Raw genomic sequence first — 23,074 nt, 5'->3', positions numbered from 1 at the left:
CTATACTTCCTATCGCCGGGCTTTACACTTTATTGCCTGGCTGTTGCTATTTCGCCATCGGCTATAAAAGGCTATAAGAAATTGTGTAGAAATTCGTGTGCTTTATAAATCCTTAAGTTTGTACGGAATCACCTTAATATTAACAAAACGTACATTATATTTTCCTTTACTGCATATTTTTTTTCATCAATTAAAATGAGAATAATCCATACAGAGTGTGCAAACATTTCGAAGTCATGAGTTGAAAAACGCTGACTCCACGAGATTAAATATTAGAGCCCGACACATAGTGAAGCGGCGACGCACTAGCGCCTACAAACCTAACAGGGATACTTCACGCATTGCGCAATGCGTGAAGTATCCCTGTTAGGTTTGTAGGCGCCAATGCGCGTATCGCGCTGGCTGCCGGCCCGCCGCGCCGCGCCGCAGCGTACCACGGCGCTTGAAGCAACTATTTCACACCAGAGGTATTGCACAGTATCATACGAAAGTGAAGGCGCTCGAATATATTAGGAATGGCAGGCATCCATCAAAAATACGGAGCTTTCCTCGCAAAATAAATCAAGGTACTACGGCCCAAAAAGAGAGCGGTAGTCCAAAAACTCACTAAGTCCTAGCATCCGTAATTAGTCACGTTTAGCATACACTTTATCACCAGGCTGTTGCTTAATCGCCATCGGCTGTAAGAGGCTATAAGAAATTATGTTGCCGGCTATAGAAGCTATTGAAAATCTTACAGCCGGCTGTAGGTCTATGGCGTTTTGGAACACAGATTCTACTGCCAATTTTTACCAGGGGTGTCACCTCATTTTAGTGACAATAAAATATAAAACTTTTGACGCAGTGGCAGGTCAAAATTTTGGTTTTTCACAAAATGGTGGCTTGATAATAAGTTAACCAGAAACGATTTTAGTACCTTCGTAGCCGTGTCCTTCTTTATGAACAGCCGCCTCTAAACTTACGACTTAGGAACTATAGGATTAACTTGTATGTTGCGAGGAGTGCTGAAAGTGCGATAAATATGAGACCACGGTTCTTACAAACTGCGTTATATTTTGAAGCATCCTCAGAGGCTGTGACATTGTCACTAGTGACTCTCAAGAGTTTATTGAAGGCCTGATTCACAAAATTTAGGACTCTGTTAATACAAAGGATGAAAATAGGGCTTAGCAGTTTCAGACTGTCTCTTAAACGCCCAATAGAGTTGCGCACTTGCCAAGTTGATGGCACCGCCTGAATTATTTGATCGGCAGCTGTCGGTTCTGCTAACACCGAAATGAGAGCACGCACGTGCCCTAAACGTAGATTTATCGAAATATTTTTGATAATTTGTCGGCAAAATCCGGCAACAACGTATGTCCCAATACTCGGACTACAATATGACTTTCCCATGATTGATCGATTATTAACGGCGCGTTGGCCGGCTTCTCGTGGCTGTGTGAATAACAGGACAATCTGCGCCTTTTTCAAACCGAAGATTCGACTACAAAAAAGCTTCGATTGTACGTAAAATAGAAAATACAAATATTCGGAACAAAAGAATAAACGACACCCCTTTTCGTTAGAAAAGAAGCTTCACAGGATCATCCGCCACACGAGATTTTGAAAAATCGTGTGAAAATCTCCTCTACGTGAATTGAACGTTGGCGTTTTTCACTGGACGATGTATAATTAATGGTGGTGCATTTATGAGCCGTTTAGTTGATGGATCAAAATAATTTATATTTATGAGGGCACTATAAACATAAGCTCCAGATAATGGCTGTGTATTTTTCGATTTGGACGTACTTCTACCAGACAGAACTATGTGCGAATGGGAAAGATGGGTTGTGCTCGTGATAAGCTGGATAATAAACATTGTAAAAGTGGGCTTGATTCCTTTTGTAGAACTGGAAAAGCGGGGTTTGAAATTCACCAAACGGAACTATACATATGTCAACTGTATGTGGGACTCATGACCATGGGCATGGGATAAGAGCGTCGCGGATAGGGCTCATGCGTTAAAGACTCGATCCGCGAAACGTCGTCGTCTCGGGCATAACCACTGACGTCACTGGCGCTTTATAGTTCCCATTCATTCTCACGACCCTCAACTAACGAGCACACCTCATATTTCCCACCCGCACATAGTTCTGTTCGGTAGAAGTACTTACGCCCATTTGTTAGGCCATTTACACACCTTTTATTTCACATTTGTCCAAAAAAGGGGGAAAAACAGTGGAATATTCTAATCTACACTACTTTTTTGAAACTAAAGTTTGTTTGCCCTGTTTTGAACTCAGAACTATCCCAAGCCGCGCATAATTCCACCGCGGTTATGAAGACGAGCTCGACTGAATGAAGGACACGCAGTGAGGCAAATCATCAACGCGTATTCTTCAGCGTGACGCACAAAGGATCGAGTCATCGACATGAAATTTTTCACTAAAACTGCAAATTTTGATGTTTAATTCATCACATTTTAGACACTAAGGAAGGGGCGCCTCTAAAAGAAAATCCACGAAGAGACCAATAGGCTATTTCCATTTAAATCTTCCGTCACATTCTTACGGCGCAATGATACAACTATTTGAACTCTCCGGAATGTGTGAGGTATCACGTCGTATTTGAAGGCGTTTTCAAAACAGCCAAGTTCCGATACCCGGAATATCGTTTTGCATAGTTCATATTCTTTTGTTATATTCCGTACCACTCTTTTATTTTTAATCCTCGTAGAAAAAACACCCATTTGCTAAATACAATTCTAGCTGAAGCGCACTTAAGCGCATTCATGACTGCCTTAAATGTTAATGGAAATCGAAAAGGCCAGCGTGCATGAAGGCTATTTCAATTGTAATCTTCCGTCGCATTTCTAAGGCGCGATGATACAACTATTTGAACTCTCCGGAATGTGTGAGGTATCACGCCGCATTTGAAGGCGTTTTCAAAACAGCCAAGTTCCGATACCTGGATTATCGTTTTGCATAGTTCATAGTATTTTGTTTTCATTTCTAACCACTTGTTCATTTATAATCCTCGTATAAAAATTACCCATTTGCTATATACAATTCTAGCTGTAGCGCATTTCAGCTATGCATTCACCACTGCAAAAATGTCAAAGGAAATCGACAAGCCCAGCGTGCATGAGGGCAGGCCCGCCACAAGGAAGGACTACTGGGTCCCTGGTACCGGGGCCCGGGCCCCGGAGGGGGCCCGTGTTACCCGTGAAGAACCACTACGAATTCACATGCAACCCTCGTTCCTTAAGAAAAAGTGAAAAATTTACCCTAAAAATTTCGCAAAAGGTGAATAGATTTTCAAAAACACGCTGGGACACTGTAGAATTCTTCTTAAATTTTCAAAGAAGTATACTTCTTGGAAAATTTCTATCTATTTCCAAGATTTTCAGTACAGAGGGATATTTTTAGTAACTGCGTTTCATTTTCTTCCGTCGTCAGATGCTAAGAGTCTCCAGTCTAGGCATCCTCGACTTCAATGGCTCATCGCTCAACTCCCTTGCCATAGACAAACGGAGGGGGAGTCCAGGGGGGCCTGGCCCACTTAGAACTGAAAATAGTATCATATGCCCCCCCCCAAAAAAAAAAAAATTCCAGATGTTTTGAATGCAACAAATCGCAAGTATTTTGTGTTGAAAGTAGAAAAAAAAAAAAACAAAAAAAAAAAAAAAAAAAAAAAAAAAACGTAATTATTCCGCGGAAATTGATGGACAAATTCTTTATGGAAGCTTTACAATGCGTCCGATTAGTCGTATGAATTCTAAAATTTCTCGGGGGATGCACCTCGGACCCCCCCCCCCCCCTCCGTTCTTAGGGCCCGGACCTTAAAACTGGTACTAGGGCCCGAGGTGTGATGTGGCGGGCCTGCCAATGAAACCACTTTTAGAACCTCAAACCTTTTTTTAGAAACGGAGTTACAAGCGATTAAAGTTTCCAAATCTCGCCCGACCTCTCCTATTGACTCGATCCCCTGTGTGACGGAGCGAAAGTGACAAGACTACCTCGCGCAACTATTCGTGCTCCCGAGCCACCCATATTGCATATCACGCCGATTGAAGGCGCTATCAACAAAATGAAAGACACACATTAAGGAAAGTATTGAACAGTTTGTGTTTCTTGGCCTCCTACGACTAGTTGCTTCTTCCGCATGATTATTATTTAAGAGCAATTAAAAAATTAACAGCATTGGACGTTCATTAAGCGCGCAGTGTAGCGCCGCGTGCGAAGCACGGGTAAACCGCCAGTCATTGAATATAAAAGTTATTAATTTTGCGGAAGAAATGCCAAACTTTAGTAATTTTGCAGAACCAAACAGACGATGCAGGTATGTGACGATGACTTCATCCGTGAACGCAAAATAACGGAAGTAACTTTTCAAATTATGATAAAAAATAAAATTTATTTGACTTACCATCAATGTCATCAACTCTATGTTACGTAACCCACTAATATGATTAGAATTATATTTACACTAATATTTGAAGAGGAAATTGAAAATAGTTTCTCAAGGGGCGAGTTTTCTATTATAAGTCCGTGCTGCTCTTTTATTCAGTATGGCTTTTCCTGTGGTTTTACATTTTTAATGAGCCCTCGATAAGAAGGGGGAAATCCCCTTTGCATCAGTTTAAGGATTTTTTAAATTCTGTCCTCTAAATAAGTAACCCTCAATGACACATTAAAGTGTCGAAACATAATGTCCGTTGCGAAAAAAAAAAGAAAAAAAATCACCGATTGCTCTCTAGGAACATCCAATTAATTTGAGCTTCAACTTGACTTGATAATAGCATGCATTAAAACTCATTACTCAAATTGCTCCAATCAATTATTATGGTAGCGGCCGAGAGGGGGAGTTGCAAGACAGTGCACAAAAACGACGAAAATTCTCCCTTAAAAGCCACGTTTCCCTGTCGATGTGGCAGACAGATTCTGCGATGCATTTAACGTTCGGCAGACACGGGCTGTTGGAGTTTTATTCCTGCTTAATCATTATTGACATAAGCTAAGTGCAAAGGAGGCGCCAGGCTGATAGGGGTGACATAGAAGGGGCGAGGGGACGTTTTAAGTGGGGTGGGAGGCGGGCAAACAGAAACTGTCGATTTAAAGATAAGTGATGCGGCGGGAAACGTCAGCTCGCGGCTTCAGTCGCCGAGCGTTTATGAGCTTGTTGCGGTAAAAAACAAAAATACAAACAGAGAGGGGAGAGGAAGGAAGAAAAAGCGGGAAAAAGAGAGGAAAGGGGGAAAAAGGAGGGGAAAAGGCGATGAAAAAGGAAAGGGGGAAAAGGAAGGGGGGGAAGGCGAAAGAAAAGGCAGTCAAAGATCGAAAAAAGGAGGATAGAATGAATGAGGGTCAAAAAGAGAGAAACAGAAAGTAAAAAGGTGAAAGAAAAAATACAAGAGAAAAGTAAGGTGAAATACGGATTAATATAATATTAATTTAATGCACTCCTTCTTTTCCACATAATTATGAGATCTAAATTTTCAACCGTTAATAGTTGATTACCAGGCTTTTTGAAATTTACGACCCATATACTTGTTTTCTTAACTCTAGTTTTAACTGATTTCCTGATTGTATTGCTTTATTTTTAGGTGCTACCGAATTTTGGTGGGTGAGCTTTTTTTAACTTTAGATTTTCATATTTATTGCGAATTAAAGAGTTTGGAAATGGGAGAAAAGGGAGATAGAGGGAGACATAGGGGGAAGAAGGGAGAGGTATACAGGTTTTAGTAAAATGAATCATTTCTAACAATAAGTTCGAATTAAGGAAAACAACTAACAAAAAAGTTCAGGGTATATCGACATTCATCGATACATCGAATACTGGTCTATATAATCGATTTATTAATGATCGATTGCACGTCAATTTTCAGAGGAAAATCCCGAGGGACGCACGTCGGTAGTCCAAACGTTAAAAAAGAAGAAGAAGAAGAAAAATAAGAAGAAGAAGAAGAAGAAGAAGAAGAAGAAGAAGAAGAAGAAAGGGGAAAAAACCGAGTGAGAAGTTCTGAAGCCCAATTCACACTATTCAACTTCTCATCCGACAAAAGCGGACGGGAAGTTGAATGGAAAGTTGGACGCAACAAATGATTCAACTGCCATTGCCGTGCGATACCGTCAAACGGAATTCGTGTATCTCCGTCAACTTCCGGTCTGCGGAGATACAGCTCCAGCCGATGCCAATCGGAAGATTTCGTATCGACTTTCCGTTCGACTTTTTATCAAATTGTTGTGTTCTCTTGGTAGTATAACTGTATATCACAAGGTATATCAAACTTTTCACTCGACAAAAGTGGAAGAAGAGTTGAATGAAATTGGGCTCTATAATAGGGGCGGGGTGCTAGAAAGACACTCAGCAATCAGCGGAGTTTTAAAATGAGCTTTTATTCCCTTTAATTTGCACGAGGGTATTTTGATGGTTCAAACGTGTAGATTAGTAAATAATTAGAAAGTCTGTTCAAACGTCAAGTTTCTACTTTTTTCCCCAATTTTTCAAATAATTTTGTTTGAAATTTTATCTAAAGTTATTGAACATTTATCAGAAAATACCCATAACTTTCCTGAAAAATTGACTTTTTATCGAAGGAAATTTGGCATCTTGAATGTTCATACGGCGTTTTTCCTTAGCCAGGCAGAATAGCTCAGCAGAACCAATGAGCAGAACCCATTCTTCGCCCCAAATGTGTCAGAGTATCCTTCGGTTTTGGTCGGTCCAACCGCGACCATTCGGTCGATCGACTAAGTCCGCGCAAGTAGCGTAGTGCAATGAAAATATTGAAATGAAATTGCGATATATCGCGGTAAAATTAGCATTTTTTTAACATGAAATTGCGAAATGGTTAAAAATGATATCGTGCACGACATCGTGTCCAGGCAGTTAGTGCTGTGGTATAGACATGTGCAAAGAATGTTGGAGGAGAGGTTGCTCCAAAAAGTTTTGGATTGGGTACCGCCTGAGAAAAAGCGACGGGGACTCACCGTCAAGGGATGGCGGCAGGGAGTTGACGAAGAGATGTTGGGTTGTCTACCCGATAACCTCTGTGAAGATAGGCATATCGACGGTGTAATAAGTCGGCAATAACATAACTCGATTTTTGGCGGTTTTGAGTTAGTTTTGTTGGACCTTAGTTCCATAAACACATAACTCGGGTTTTCGGTCATTTCTCCCGCCAGACGAGAATATTATTCAAAATGATGATAGAGTCTTATAAAGCATCTTATCCTTGCTGTCTTCAAGAATTATTTCCCCTCTACCTTCAAAGATGAGGAATGTAGACAGTTTTTTCCCTCTCCTGAAAAATCGCGTTTTCCGAGTTATGTGCGATTGCCGACTTACACCGTCTATATATGGCGTTTGGGTATCGCAGAACGCCAGAGAACATCGTAGGAGCTACTTTTATGTACGTAAATTGCAATGTTTTTACATCATTTGGTCAGGAAATCCCGGTCAATAAATGGCGATTCTAAATAACCAACAAAGTGAGTTCACTGTGTCAGAAGGATAGGCAATAAGCAGTGCAATGACACATTATGCGACTTGTTCAAATTTTATTTCAATACACTTCAATTAGCCGTATTGTTTTACTCAGTAGATAGACAACATTGACATCCCTCCGATTCAGTAGCGAATTTCACCATTTAATTACAATTCATCGCAATACATGAATCAGTGAGTTCGAAAACACACCAACTCGGGTTTTTTTTCGATTTTCACTTTTTTACGATTTAGTAACACTTATGGATAGAAGCATCTGCACGAAAAAGGAAATTTCGAAATTGCAATCGGAAGTGCTCGAAATAGCGACAGGAAGAGGGAAGAATCGAAGTATTTCATTGGAAATACCAATTTTTGGCCATTTCAAGGGAAACGGGTGACCATCCGATTTTGCGGTTTTCTTTTTTCGGTTCAGTATACCTTGCACCAACAAGTTATATAAATATTCAAGCGTTATTCTAGGTCAAAAAATATACATTTTTCAGGGCAGACTATGAAAAATCAGTATCTGAAAGTCGGTGAGAACGAAAACACACCAACTGGGAAACTTTTAAACGCTTCATTCTCTGTCATCAAACATGTTGCATCGATTTCAACTTGGTGCTTTACAGTTTCTGAGTACTTGTCCTTTGGCACCAAAAAGGTTTTTCTTAATAACTTCTTCGCCCGCTGCGCAGTTTCAGGTGTTTCCTGAACAATTTTTTTTCCGAGTTGGTGTGTTTTCGAACTTACTGATTCACATGTACTTTTGGTTGATCTGACCGAGAAAAAAGCAACTCCAAGTAACCAAAAGTACAGGAATTTTTAACCGTGTGGTCCATTGTAACGATGAAGAGGGCGCTGTCATGGACAAAGAGGTGGGCCCAGGGTAAAAGCAAGACGGTCTGACGGGGGTGTCTACTCTAGCGCTAAATCCCCCGGCCTTACACGGCCGTGCAAGCTGCAACGCCCGCTCGATTCGCAACAAGTGGGCCATTTTTGTGTTCTCCGCCCGTTCTCAACTCGTCACGATCCCCGTCTTCATGCCCATCCCGCAACCCGCAACGCATCATTCCGCGTCCCTGCGCCGCGCCGCCGCGCCGGGCCGGGCCGGGCACCGCCGGGGACGAATTTAATATGCCCCCTCCTTTCGGAGCCTCATTGAAGACCATTTTTCATCCCATTGTTACTCGCAGTCTTCCATCCTCGGAGCTCCGTTCGCACTCTCTCATACTCGAATTCATTACTACAGCATTTGATTTTTTTCCCGCGTGTTACACAGTCGGACGTTTTGTTCCGCTTATCACCTCGTTATTCCCTAGTGAACTCGCTCGGAACGTCCGAAGTTGCGAAGTTTTCGCGGCGGATCGACTTTTAGCGGCTCTGGTGCTTGCACTAGAGCTGCTATTCCGGACGGTCCCAGCTGGGGAGTATCAATGCAGCATGTTACATTGTAGAGACCGCGCGTTGGTTGATGGGAATCGGCGCCATTTTCGGCTATGTTCCTTGTCATGACTTTATTTTATTGCATACTGTTTTATTGTTAGTCAATGCTATGTTGTGTATTGTATTTTTGGAATCATGGTGATACAGTCAACAATTCAAAACTTGTTTGTGCTTTTATCTCGTGATGGAAAAAATGTACTTTACGTTCAAAATTTGAAAATTTGAATTTTAAAGTTTTCGCGGTTAAGGAAGCTTTAACCACTGGGTTGGAGCTTCCTAGTCATTTACTCGATATCAGCTGATAGCAAACAAAGGTTACCAGGGAAACCGTAAACGTCTAACAACTATCGTGGCCATTGGGGCGATTATTGAAATGATATCGACTGTATGTCGCCGCTTACGACAGGACATAGCCCTATCTTAACTGTGTAATATATCGCAATTCGATATTGTTTTGATTTTTAAAAGGAGCAATTCATTCATACAGTTCCGATTAGTTTTGGCGAACGGGCCCTTAACCTACGGCACTCGGCTCATGGGAATTTTTTAACTCTAAATTTTTTAACCTAACTCTTCCATTCCGGGAACATATTTATTGAAAACGGCGACTTTTTCAACAGTCCTATTTTTATCTACAACATCTAAGTGGCCCTTCATAATCATTTAATTTTGGCCCCTGGCCAGAAAAAGGTTCGGAAATTGCAGTGATTTTGCCGAAAATGCTGAAGTAAGTAAATTTGGGCATTTTTTTTCCTTCTTCAAACTCTGTGGAGAAGCACTTCTCCTCCAGTACATCTATTTTTTTACTTATCTCTCGCAAGGTACATTTACAGAAGGTGTGTTCCAGTATTAACAGTTCAGATTCGTTGTTTTTTTATTATAACGCTTATTTCGGAAAGCAATTATTACATTGTTCAATTCTACTGACTTTCAACACTCGATTATACTCCCGGCAAATTCTGCAGCAGCGTTTCAAATGTTGACTCTAATGCTTCCAACAGCCATCCGATGTCTAAGGGTTTATTCCTAGATTTAGGGATTTTCCGGAATTTCCAGGGATTTAGGGATTTTTCAGGAAATCTAGGGATTTTTTTTTGATGAGGTAAAGTTACCAAAAATCAACTTTTTAACCTCAATTATAGCTTCGACAATCGAAAACATTTTTTCATCTATATTTTGTAGGCCTTTTTGGCAACACTATTTTCCCCGCAAATAAGCCGGAAATTAAAACGATTGTGTCCTTCGATGTACTTGACATTCAACTGCATTCAACCTGTTAATAATAAGAAATCAACTAATATTCTTTCATTTTATTGGTCTGGATTAGCACTGCTTTCAGAGAGCGCCAAAATTCAAACGAGCCAATCAGATTTAAATATTGCAAATCGCTACATCGAATGACATCATGATTCTTCATAAAAAAATGGCGCTTTTTGCAAAATCTAGGGATTTTTTAAGTATATTTGAGCAAATCTGGGGATTTAGGGATTTTTAGCGAAATCTAGGCATTTTTTTTCTTCCCCGCTAGGGATTTAATATCGGAAGACTGGCTTCCAGTATCGCAGCGTTGATCGTCGCTGATGTCGAAATGGAACCTAATGCCGGACATACTGTAACACCTCCATTCCTCAATTCCGGTGAGGAATACGTCTCTACCCTTAACTCAATATAAATATACAAATTGATAAGTGAGTGCTTTAGTCTCCTGAAAACAGAATTGCGAAACTTAAAATTGGAGAAAAATGATGAGTAAATGAAAAAATGGAACCAATTGATGGAAAAGTCGCATGCCATTCTGACACAAAATATGGCGTCTATCGAATCACCTTAACTAAATAAAATAACCAAATTTTCAACTCTCAAACTATCAACTATCAACTATCAAAATTCAAACTATCAAAATTTCCAACAATGACAAAAATGATTGTAATATACCTATAATGTAATGAAATATACACGCTCTAATCATTTAATTTGTATTACCTTTATGTTATGTACCTACATGTTATACTATTTTTATAATAAATTTTGCCAACATGCTTTTCAATTCAGTCTACAACATTTCATTCCGACGTGGCAATAATGATTTATAATGCCCCTAAACATTAAAATGAATTACAATAGTAATGCCGCATTATAATGTCGTATTATACATCGCAACGATTCATGTCCTACTGATTATTGATTATTGTAAGATGAATTCTGTTTTCTCTGATTGTATGTTTCATACGTGCGAAGCAAGTACGGGTCACTAGAAACGTGGTTCGTACGGGTGGCTGATGAAATTGATCTTCGAATACCTTTTGATGAGCTAGGGAAATGGAACCATCTGCATCTCATGGACAATAAATAGTTGCCGTAATTAAGGTCATCCCGTGATTAAGGTGCCGTGATTTAAGTCATAAATTCTTCATCTAATTCTTGATTCATCTCCAAAATGTCTGCTAAAGCTTTCATGCGCTTCTCCTTGTATGCATGAATGAGCAAATTGGGTATCGAACAAGCGGACACTTTTTGAAAATTTAGATGATTCTGGACAATATCGTACAGAAGTCCACGAGCTGCAGATAGAACCATTACCTCTAGCTCATCAAAAGTTATTCGAAGATCATTCAACAACCTCTTTGACAAGTTGCAAAAACTTTTCGTTAACAATAGTGTCACACGGTACTAGGAATATTTACTATTTAACGAACCTTATATTTCCCTGACTCAGTCCTAAATTATAGAAGTATGCGTTACTTTTCCAGCAATCCAAAAAAACAATTATACAAAAAACCAATACCTACACTTTCAGATATAAAAATGCAAATTTTTTGCAGCCTCGCTAAACGACTTATCAACCAGAGATTTTTTAGGAAGCGGACCTCCAAAGAGCTTTCAAAATTAAAAGTATACAACAAGTGATAATGCCATGTATTCGCCATATCAAAGCCCAATACACATTTATACACCGGCTACGTAAATCTGCTAAGTTACAAAACATGAATCGACAGTTGTCGGATTGTACATCAATGACAAAATGTGTCTAGGCCCTCATTCTTGACTACAACTACTGCCCCCAGAGCCGCTCTCCGACGCCAATGCGTTGGAGCTTCCTGCTTGTTTTAAACACGCGAGCGGAGACTAAGGGAAATGAAACTAGAGTATTGCCGTGCTAAGGATGAACACTGTATGAACATTGGAGAGTTGCCTTTCCTTCGGTGAAATGTTTATTTTTAAGAAAAGTTATGAATGCTTTTCCTTGAAATTTCCAGGAACTTTGGGTAAAATTGCGAACAAAATTATCTGAAATATTGGAAGAAAAATATTTACAAATCTTCCCGAAAATTCGTGATTTACCAACGGAAATTTGGCATCGCCTGAGGGTTCATACAGCGTTCTTCCTTAGCACGGCAGAGTACCTGGGAGAGTATTGCCATCTCTACGAGGCTCTCTGATTGGTTTATCAATTTTAGGCTATCGTGGAGCTCCAAAGTTGGACCTATGTAAACAGACCCGACCATGAAAAACACGTATTATCGGCTGAGAATTGAATGATGATCACACTCAAAGCTTAACTTTTAGCAAAAATGTTCATCAAAGTTCGATCCGAACTCAATTCAGAAGTTGGATATAAAAAAATTTCTATCACACCCAAAATCCCGCCCAGAACTTAGAACATAAAACTTTTCCGCCATTTTATTTGTTTACATTAGGCCAACCCAGGAGCGGAGGGGCTGGGGTTTGTTTACATTGGTCCAACTTTGGGGCTCCATGATAGCCGACCAATCAGAGAGCGGCAAACTTTTTCTGTATAGTAAAAGTATTGAGATAGCAATACTCTTTCGTATACAGGTACTCTAAATGAAACGGCTTCGAAGAAAAGTCGAAGGCGGCGTTATAGCATAGAAAGCATACTTTGAAAAAAGAATGCGCTATTGGCTCAAGCATACTGATTCTTGAATTTACTGCCAATAATTTTTTTTATCTTGATGTAAGCCAAATTTTTATCCGAACCGAATGTAGTCATCCGGTATTGAGCGACCATGGGTTTCTATACAACCTTCGTTTAATGGCTTTCTAATCCGTGAAAATGAGAATAATAGGAAAGTCAAAACTATATCCTCAGATTCAAAGAATTGAACCTTGTTCATGTTATCTAGAGCGAATTAGTGCCAATTCTCATTGAACTACGTTTTATTTTAACAGACATGAGTGAAAATGAGAAGAGATACCGATTTGACCGTCACAGTTCATAATTTTCATCATTTCCTCGTCATTTCGGTGCTTTTGTAATTCATCCGAATTGTTGAACTTTTTAAAGCGGGCTTGTCCAGGATTTTACCTCCAAGTATTCGCAATAAATCCCAACGGAATCTATTTTCCTGGTACTTTCAGAATACTAAATAACAAACACTAAGTTTAGTGACCCATTGGAGGAGCTCTGTCACATAGAATCCTCGCAGTAGTGCCCGCAGTCGCGCGGCGCGGTGCGGCAGGAGTGAAGTGACAGGTACCTGGAGTGTCAAAACGCCTTCAAATCCGTGCGTATGCAACACGGACATCCGTAGAGTTCGAATAGTTGTATCCAGGCGTTATAATGAATTTCGTATGGTGCTCGTTGCATGCGATACTAACAGAGGGCACTTTGCTTCTTTCTATCATTCCTTGACATCATTCTGGCATTTCCTATCGTACTAGTGAGGTAAATTATTGGTGATTTTAAGGGCGACATTCTTAATTTTCCGAAAGTGAAAAAAAAAAAAAAAAAATGCTTCTTTTCGCCGTTTACAAGAGTAGGGGTTTTAAAAGAAACAAAGTAAGCACTAATTTTGTATCCTGTTGATAGCTCAGAGCAATTTGACAGTCGCAGTATACCATTTCCATCATTTTTCCGCCATTTCTGGGTGTTTGTAATTCCCTAGAATTTTTTGACTTTTTAAAAGCGGACTTGTCCGTAATTTTAACTCGGAATGTACCCAATAAATCATCACCTTCCGGCCAAAGTATCACAAGCTCCATTTTGAGTTTGAGTTTGAGAAATTCCGCCGCCATTTTATTCTATTTACAAAGAATTGTTCAACGAAGCCGTCCGAAAATTTCGCTGAATTTTCTTCGTGCTACCGATAGAATTCAGTGAAATTCTCAAACACTCAACCAACAATTTCTCTGTAAAAGAATAAAATGGCGGCGGAAATTTTGAAACGTCGCATGGCACTTGTGATATTTTGGCCGGAAAGTGACGAAAACACGACGCAATCTATTCACCTCGTACTTTCTGAAAATTAAATAAAAAGCGGAGGGTTCAATGACCCATTGAAAAAGCCTGGAGTTGGAAAAAGAATCCTCGGTCGACTGGGCGTGAAATTAGCGAGCGTGCACTGAATATTCACGCCCGGTTACCTTGCCGGGAGTGCCCTGATGAGGAGGTGCAATGAGTGTGGGAAGGAAGCAGAAGGTGCCTCCTGGCTCCTGGCTGCTGTCGTCACGTTCCTTAAGGCGAGCCAGTTTCGGCTCGGAACCTGGGCATGATAACAGCGGGGTCGGGTAAACTTTCACCTCGTGAAAGGAAAGTCAAGCAATTTCCCCACTACAGTCGTGTCGTGCCCAGTGTTGTCGAATACCCCGGTATTTAAGACTCAAGGTAAGTGAAATGATCCGAAGCTCTTTCCGACCCTTTTGACCAGAACTCGGCTTTCGGCTCCCGCCGCTAGAGCTATGGCGCGAAGTTTAAATTTCAAAAATTTTGCAGTTTTGGACGAAAACAAATATGACCACCTGCTGTTGATTGAAATGAAAAAAAAAAAAAAAAAAAGTCAAAATACTATAAGCAAATGAATTTTCATTTTTAAAGAATTCGCTTGCATTGAATTTGTTCCTTTTAATCAACAGAAGACGGTTATTTGGACTGCATTTTGCAATTTGGACCTATAAATTCTGTCTTATCTGAAAAAACACTTATGTGCATTAGGAAACTAATGGCACAAACGTTGTTTTTAAACTGGGCCGGAATTTATAGTTCCGAATTGCAAAATGTAGTCCATTTGTTTTTCGGCCAGTTTTTTTTTCGCGAAGTTTGAATTAGCGAGCATACCTCGTTTCACTTACCTTATTTAAGACTGAGTGTAAAAACCTGGGATTACAAGGTAGTTGGTAAAAAATTTTAAAAAAATTTACAACAATTTTAAAAAACTTTTAAAAACAAACTTAAAAGCACTCGCATAAAATTGTAATTTTGAAGCGCCACCATTTTAACGACCAATTTACCAATTTAACGACTTGTGTAGTGGTTTATACTCTTGTATAACATTTCCTCATTACAAGGTAGTACCTTAATAATTAACATTAATAACCTAATTAATAACCATCCAAATTTGCAATTTTAGTAAAGAATTCCATGTCCAACCTCTCTAATTGACTCGATCCACTGTGCGCCGCTTAAACTCGCTATTGAACACATGAGCTTTATCGAGACACTGGTTCATCGGGCCAACCGCTAGTTCGAGACAAAACATTTCAACTTACTTTAAGATATCGCTTTGAAATTTGGTCGCACCTACTCAAAAAATTTTGTGTTGACTATTTAAAGGTAGGTGCAATTTTGCGTAATTTTTCAACTTTTTTAATAGTATCTGCGTTATAGAAAAAAGGAAATAAAAACTATTTTCCGCTGAGGTTTCGCTTTTCCCTGGAATAACGCCGCGTTAGGTAGTTTGTTTTCTCTACAATAATGGACATATGAAATTTTATGACGCTGTGATTGAAATCAGTGGCGTGGCGTGAATTGCGATACATCGATTGTTTTTCCATTTAAACCTATGGTAAAGTATCAATTATTAAGGTGTTCGCTGCGAACACCCTGTTTATCGATCCTTTTCCATAGGTTTAAATGGCATAACAATCGATATATCGCAAAGCACGCTACGCCATTGAAGTGCACGTCCTCCGAGTTTATCCGTCAGGTTATAAAAATTATTAGCTGTTCGGGGCGAGCAAGGCTAGGTAGGTGGCAGGAGGAGGGGGGAGGTAGCCCCCGCACCCCCGCCCTGGTCACCCGATTCGAACGGAATCCGGAAATACAGAACCCATCGACAAAAACAAAAGTAATATCATGATTACGGGTCATGCCAAACATGGATATAACGTAATTCTGCTTAAAGCTTCCTCTGTTGCCACGTCAACTTCAACGCCCTCGGCGCAACGAGTCATTTTGGCTTGTTGACAAAGTTAGGACGCGAGAGATAAAATGGACCGAGTTTAACAGAAAGGAACCAAGCCACATCAGCTATTGTCAAGTTTAACTGGGCAGTTAAATTTTTTACGGGAGAACGTTTGTTCGGATTTCTTTGAAAATTTTAAGGAATTTGCTTCGTACCCTGGAGAAAATTCGCTGAAATTTGCAGGAACGCGCAACCGTTTTCATGTAAAACATTAAATTGCCCGATTAAATTTGGCAATAGCTGATGTGGCTTGGTTCCTTTCTGTTTAACTCGGTCCAAATAGGTGTGTTCACCAGCATTGGTGAGGCGTGAAGGATCGATTATCGATATTTCCCCCATTCGAGGCTATGGTAAAAGATCGATTATTGAGGTACTCGTTGCGAATACTCGGTTTATCGATTCTTTTCCACAGGTTTGAATGGCGGATCGATCGACATATCGCAAAGCACGCCACGCCACTGTTCACCAGGTAGGAATGGAACATGACATTGGGCGCGGAAAAAGGGTGGCAATAAATAATGAACACCTGCACGCCCCGCGAGCTCAGACAGTCAACGGAGCAAAAGATACAAATTGAAGATTAATAACTTAGCGAATAGAAATGCGTAGCGCACCGGCTTAGAGACTCCGGCAACTGAAGTCAAATTGATAGACTCTCTTTGCAGCTCATAAGATGGCTCAGAAGTTCCTGTTATTGAAATCACTGCTGCGTTCATCCAAAAGACCGAGCCAAAAAAAAATTGAAGAAAACTAATACATTATTCAGCATCTAAATCGCAAGCATAATGCGCATGTAAACAACAAGGGAGTCAGCTTGCCTGGGATGTGTACAAGCGTTTGAAAAATTTCTGAACGGATATTTTTCGTTTAAAATGTAGAGATCTGAGTAATTTTGGATTGACTCGTGCCTGACTTAGTTGTCATTAATTTACATGCCAATTTGAGAAAGGAAAGGGAATAGAAACTGAAAATGAATTGAAAACAAGGTTTAATCTTAAATTAGGAAAATGTACCCAGCGCTAATTTCTATCTCCAGTTGATGTTACCAGTCGTTGAAGTTGCCATTTTTTATTAAACGCAACAAAAAAGAGGAGCAACTGCGAACTCTGAACATGCGCCAACTATCAGCTCAACACAGTTTTCCCTCATCATCAGAGATCTGATGTAATTAGTGCCATCAAGGATTCGGAAAAATTGAATCGCGTGGTATAGTTAAAAGCGCGGCGCAACATTATCATAGCAAGCAAGTGAGAAAAGTAAGGGACCTCAATTATCCTTCTATTCAGTGGTTATACAATTTCTGTCTTATAGGAGTTGAAATAGTTGTGTCAAGTTGTTTAGTATCTCAACACCTCAGCTAACACCGCAATATTTAAAGGTAGATAGAATAGAATAGATAGTATTTTATTTAACCCAAAAATACCGGGTTTATAGAAAAATTCTTTGACATTTTAAGGTATATATTTAAAGTTTGTGAAATACCTACACAGAATGATCTCACAATCTAAGTAAAAGAAAGGCAGTTATAGCCAACTTGCTAACAACATGATCATCTCCACAAGTCCCCAGATCCGGTATCAAAGTATGTCGAAACCTTGAATGTACGCTTTCATTTTAAAGCTTATAAAAACGAGGATTTTCATTTTCAAACTGGTTTGTTTTATTTATTGTGGTCGGTTATAGGACATTTCGTCAACGATTTTTCGTCTGCGCATCTGTTTTTCCTGGCAGTTTACGTCCACGCGATACTGCGCAACACCTCTGTTGTGAAGTAGTTGCTTGAAGCGCCGCGCCATGGCGGGCGAGGGCGATCAGCGTGACACACGCATTGGCGCCTACAAACCTAACAGGGATACTTCACGCATTGCGCAATGCGTGAAGTATCCATGTTAGGTTTGTAGGAGCCGTTGCGCGTGCCGCTCCGCTCTACGTATGGCTCGAATATTTAAACTCGCGGAGTCAACGTTTCTCACTTCATGATTTTGAAATGTTTGCACACTCTGCATGGATTACTCTCATTTAAATTGATGGGAAAAGATATGTATAAAAGGAAAATATGATGTGTGTTTTATAAATATTAAGGTAGTTTCGTATCAAACTTTATGATCTCCTAAGAACGTTCATTTTTTCTTTTATATTTTGTGCTTTTACTGTGCTACAGCGTGGTGCACGCGCAACAAACTCTCAAAATTGGACTCATTTTACTCCAAAATATCGATGTAGAAATGGGATAAAATCAGAGGTTGCGTGCTTCTTGGTTTTCCCCATTTTATTCATTTTTATATAGTGCCTTTCAACACAACTACGACTAATTGAGATTAATATCGATGCCATTGCTGGAAAAGGTTTTACAAATATTTGCCAGATTTTAAAATTTTAAATTTTTTTAAAATGAAGTAATATTTTCATCAAAAAGAAGAAGAAGAAAGAAAAAAAAGGATAAAAAAGGTATTTTTAGTGTCGAAAATTTTAAGGATAGGAATAAAACCAAATATTCACCAATGAAAACTTGAAAAGATAAATCAAAAGAAGAAAGTAACATTTCATTTAAAAACTGAGTTACCATAACAACACCTCCTCCTCTCTCAAATTTCTCATTTCGATATTGTCGATACAATTTTACATGCGGACTACAATATAAGGCTTGGACCAAGTCACTATCGCTTATCTTACGCGTAGACGTAAACTGCTGAACAAAACATGTGCGCAGACAAAAAATCGTTGACGGAATGTCCTGAAACCTTGTGGTCCTTTGCCTTAAGAAACTGAATAAACGAAAATTAAGATTTCTTATGAATTTTATAAATCATAAATCCATCAAAAATTGACCGATGAGCAACGATGTTTATTTTATGAAAAGGTATTTTAAACTCTTTGATTTATTTCAAGAGAAAGTCAACTCGATATCTGCAATAGCTCAAAAGTTATGCCCAAAGTTGATTTTTCCCATGGGTAATCCCCCCCCCCCATTCACCTCACAAGGTTGTAAGATTGAGAATGCTGCCATTATGGACGTTAGGAACCTTCTTCTCCTAAAATAATGAAAATATTCCGGAAGCTGAGCTAACCTTTTTCTAGATGAATTTAGTGTGGATGAACTGCACCAAACAACGGTTTGATACTTTCGTCTGAATATATATCCCCTAGGGTCTAAGGATAAAACCTGGCGGTTTAAGGAACTGGCGCCTTGGTGGAAAAAGTCGGAGCGTGGAGCCTTCAGCCTCCAGCCTCCTTTTTGCCGTGCTAAGTAAAAGGCCGTATGAACATTCGAGAGTTGCCAAATTTCTCTCAATATAAATGTTAACTTTTGAATAAAGTTATGGATATTTTTCCTTGAAGTTTTCTGGAACTTTATGTAAAATTGCGAACATAATTATCTAAAAAATTGAAGTGAAAATATTCATAAGTGTCCCAGAAAATTTGTGTTTCATCATAGAAAATTTGGCAACGCCTGAAGGTCCATACGGCGTTTTTCCTTGGCACAGCAGCATTGTCCATGTTGATACTGCATTCTAATTTAGCGCCCTCGTACCTAAATATGTGAGTATTTTTTAGAATGCCATAATTTGGGGTAGCTTTCGTGTTTTATTTCTCCCCTGGCCATTATAATCGTTATTTTTCATGCCGTTTGCGGGACGGGCTGTTCAGTGGGCTTCAACATTGTGCCCCATTAGTACTTGCTTCGTATTAGAGTTCGGTCCTCAAAGTTGAAAACCCGGCATTTGTTGTGAGTCCAAGTTTCCTTTTCACTTCAATTTATAATTGGAAAGTGGGAAAAATTTCCGCAGGGTTAGAACATGTAACAAAATTAGAAAATAAAATGATACTTTACCACAAACGATCCAATACTGTCTAACATATGTCTGAAGCTCATAAATGCTGAAGCTCAAATTTTTTATTTATAAAAAAGTGGAGCTTCGATGACTTCGAGTTCATGAGGTTACCCGTCCATATTATTTATCACTTCTCTATATCAATGGTTCAGTAGAATAGAGTTCAGACCAAAAAGGTCTGCAAACAGTTGCAGTGCAACAGAAATCAGGTGTCTTCAATTCAGCATAAAGTAATATTAAAATATTAAAAACAATAATTGGCATAGATAGACTCTAGCTGGAATAAGGAGCAAGGGGGCAACTATTCGTGCTCTCCAGTGTGCGGGAGGCGTCTCGCGATAAATGAAGGCGTTTTTAAAAGTGCTACCTCAAGAGTTGATACGGACGGGACATGGAATTATTGAAGGAGTTCTTTTGAATAGCTGCATGCAGTTCTTGCACGGCTGCTAAGACTGTTCGTATTCTCTAGGTTTTACATAGAATCATATATGTAACATTCATACATAATTCTTCAATACTTCAATCTCCCTAGGATTAAACGTTAGAAAATTTTCTGCCACGAAAGTTACGGCTGTGGCCATTTTGAACCTGGTATACGGAAAAATTATATCCACAGCAACCCGTCCTCCTCACTGAGGCCGGTGTTCGCGCCGCCAGGGCACAATCGCCTGGCGCATCATTAATATTAATTCCGGCACATTCACGAGTAACTTTACACTGATGCGAAATAACAAATCATTTGGCATCCACACCTCCCCCCCCCCCACACTGCCACTTCACCACCGCACCGGTGGATTCCGTTCTTGACGGAGTGCGAAAACTTTGCGCTACCATTAATTATCCCCGATAAGTTTGGGAACAAGAGCATTGAGAACAATTTTCCAACAGAACCGAGGGGATGGGGTGGCCACCTACTCTTCGGAGAGTGGGGAAGGGTGTAGTTTGAATAATGATTCGGAATGCATTTGTATCAATTAGGGCGGTGGGGTACGCTTTGGGCTCGTCGGAACGGGTTTGTGGCCGGTTGGCTGCTGTGGTTGCAGTCGCAAAACCGATCCGTCAGCCTTCCTACAAATTAACTCGTTTTTTTCGAGTCTTGGTCGGTAGTGCGTTTTAACTTTAAAGGGAACAATTAGGTTGCCCAAACGGCGTAACTTTTGAACGCTTCTACTCAGAGAAATGAAATTTAAGGGGTGTTTTCAGGTCAGTAGGAGTTTCTTTTCGTCACACCCAAAATTTCGAGAGGGGTCCCCTAAAAATTTGCACTCATTTTTGATATCTGGTTGGAAAGTGGATGAATAGCTAAGAATTTTGGCACAAACCGTAGGTAATTTTAGAATGCCTCATAATTTATCTTCGCTCCAACGATGTATCAAAATTTGCCGCTCAAAAATTTGGATAACGCCCCCTTCCCCCGGGAAATGCCCCTGGAAATTTTGGTTACGGCAAAAAGTTGCTCCTGTTAAGCTAAAACACTCCTCCAATTCCATTTAATTGTTGACTAGAAGAGGAAACTTTATTTTTCAGCTTTTTTACCGGCGTTTCCGGCTTTTACCACTGAAAATCTATACACAGGCAATTTTTGGGACTATAATGCCTTAAAATGAAAACATAGAGAAAACTCCCGAGGAGACCGAATGCACTAGGAACTGCATTCTGACGCAAAGGTTGGAACTATTTTTTTCCGCCGCCACTGTTCGAGTTAGGTTCAGTTTTACGGGCTTCGACGAGGGGAGGGGACCAACCACTTCAGCCTGATGTAAAAGTGAATGTATATATTCTCAGCAGCATATTACAAATCAAGATAATTAGACTGCATTTTGCGACAAGGAACTATAATGCCTGTCTCTTGTACAAAAACACCTATTTGAATGGGGGGGGGGGGAATCGAGTAGTTTTCCATTTAAAAAATAAAGTATGACAAGAGATCTGCGACATCGCAAACCGAGTTATGTGGTTGCCGACTTACACTGTCGATATGGTGTTTCTACAATGAGCCACAAATTTTAGTTTTTATTTGCGAAATGTCCGATTGTCGAAACGGAAGCCGGCAACACATGCCCTATCCATAAAAAAAGGAAATAATAGCATTACATATAGGTCATGCTGAAAAAAAAACAATCATTAAAGAAGGAGAGTACGGTCCTGTTGCTTTAAAATCACTTATAGAGGACTGAACTGACATCCGGCGAAAGCCGTGGACGTTGGGAAAACAAGGAAATGGGAAAGCGGGTGAAGACTGAAATGGCAACTGCCACGGAACAGCGACAGCGGTTAGGGGAGGGGGTGAGGTGTTCGCGCTGGTGGAGCTGCAGGGGAGAAGGGGGGAGGGAAATTCCTCTGTTGCCAGGGCCAACCGGCGCACTCCGGTTTCACAGCAAAATTTGAGTAACAACACCGAAAGAAATAATATGCTGTTTTAGTACCTAGGATGTCAAAAATGTGTCTAGTGGTCCCAAGATGCTGCCTTTACAGCCCCGGCAGTTAATTTTACATCCTATGAATTCAAATTCAACTGCGTGGGCAATCAAGGCAGCATATTAGGATTACTAGACACATTTTTTACATCCTAGATGCTAAGACAGCATATTATTCTTTTCAGCGAAGAAATCTAATTGAAAAGCTCGAGCCATGCGCAGGTTCTCAGGGTCACTGAACTCATGAATGGTAATAGTCTTCCAAAAAAATTCAGAACTGCAAAATTTATATTCATTAGAGAGTAAATTTGGACCCGACTCAGCCTCCAATACGTCTGTTTAGGTAAATGTAAGCTGGAATCAACAGTAATTTACAGACTGTGGGAATGGAACATGGTGAATTATAAGCTCAGAAATAAATGTCCCGTCATATGAACCATGGGTAAAATTTTGCACATCGTCCGCACTATTCGGTTCATATAACCCTAACTCTGGGTTTCATGCAACCGAGCTTTCGCCGTGGTCCGGTCTGGTTTAAAAGCTTGGTTTCATGAACCGAGGATCCGGTTCTTCAGTGGCGTGGCGTGAATTGCGATATATCGATTGTTATGTCATTTAAACCTATGGTAAAGAATCGATTATTAAGGTGTTCGCTGCGAACACCCTGTTTATCGATCCTTTTCCATAGGTTTAAATGGCATAACAATCG

The 23,074-nt window shown here is 40.0% G+C and overlaps 2 protein-coding genes across 3 annotated transcripts in view; one reads left to right on the top strand and one right to left on the bottom strand.

Annotated features, from left to right (window-relative positions):
- The window catches only part of LOC109043598 (Ca[2+]-channel protein alpha[[1]] subunit T), a 370,781-nt gene that overhangs the window by 44,858 nt on the left and 302,849 nt on the right, over positions 1–23,074 (top strand). The gene's annotated exons all lie outside the window — the stretch shown is intronic.
- LOC109036148 (ceramide synthase 5) overlaps positions 22,525–23,074 on the bottom strand; it is an 8,621-nt gene continuing 8,071 nt past the window's right edge. Inside the window, exon 5 of the mRNA XM_072296533.1 lies at positions 22,525–22,623. Within this exon, the coding sequence (XP_072152634.1) occupies positions 22,525–22,623 (99 nt within the window). The remainder of the gene's footprint in view (positions 22,624–23,074) is intronic.

This window comes from Bemisia tabaci, chromosome 2, assembly GCF_918797505.1.
Source record: "Bemisia tabaci chromosome 2, PGI_BMITA_v3".
In the NCBI taxonomy this organism is placed as follows: Eukaryota; Metazoa; Arthropoda; class Insecta; order Hemiptera; family Aleyrodidae; genus Bemisia; species Bemisia tabaci.
The sequence above is the reverse complement of the archived record's forward strand: the minus strand, read 5'-3'. Positions and strand labels throughout refer to the sequence as shown.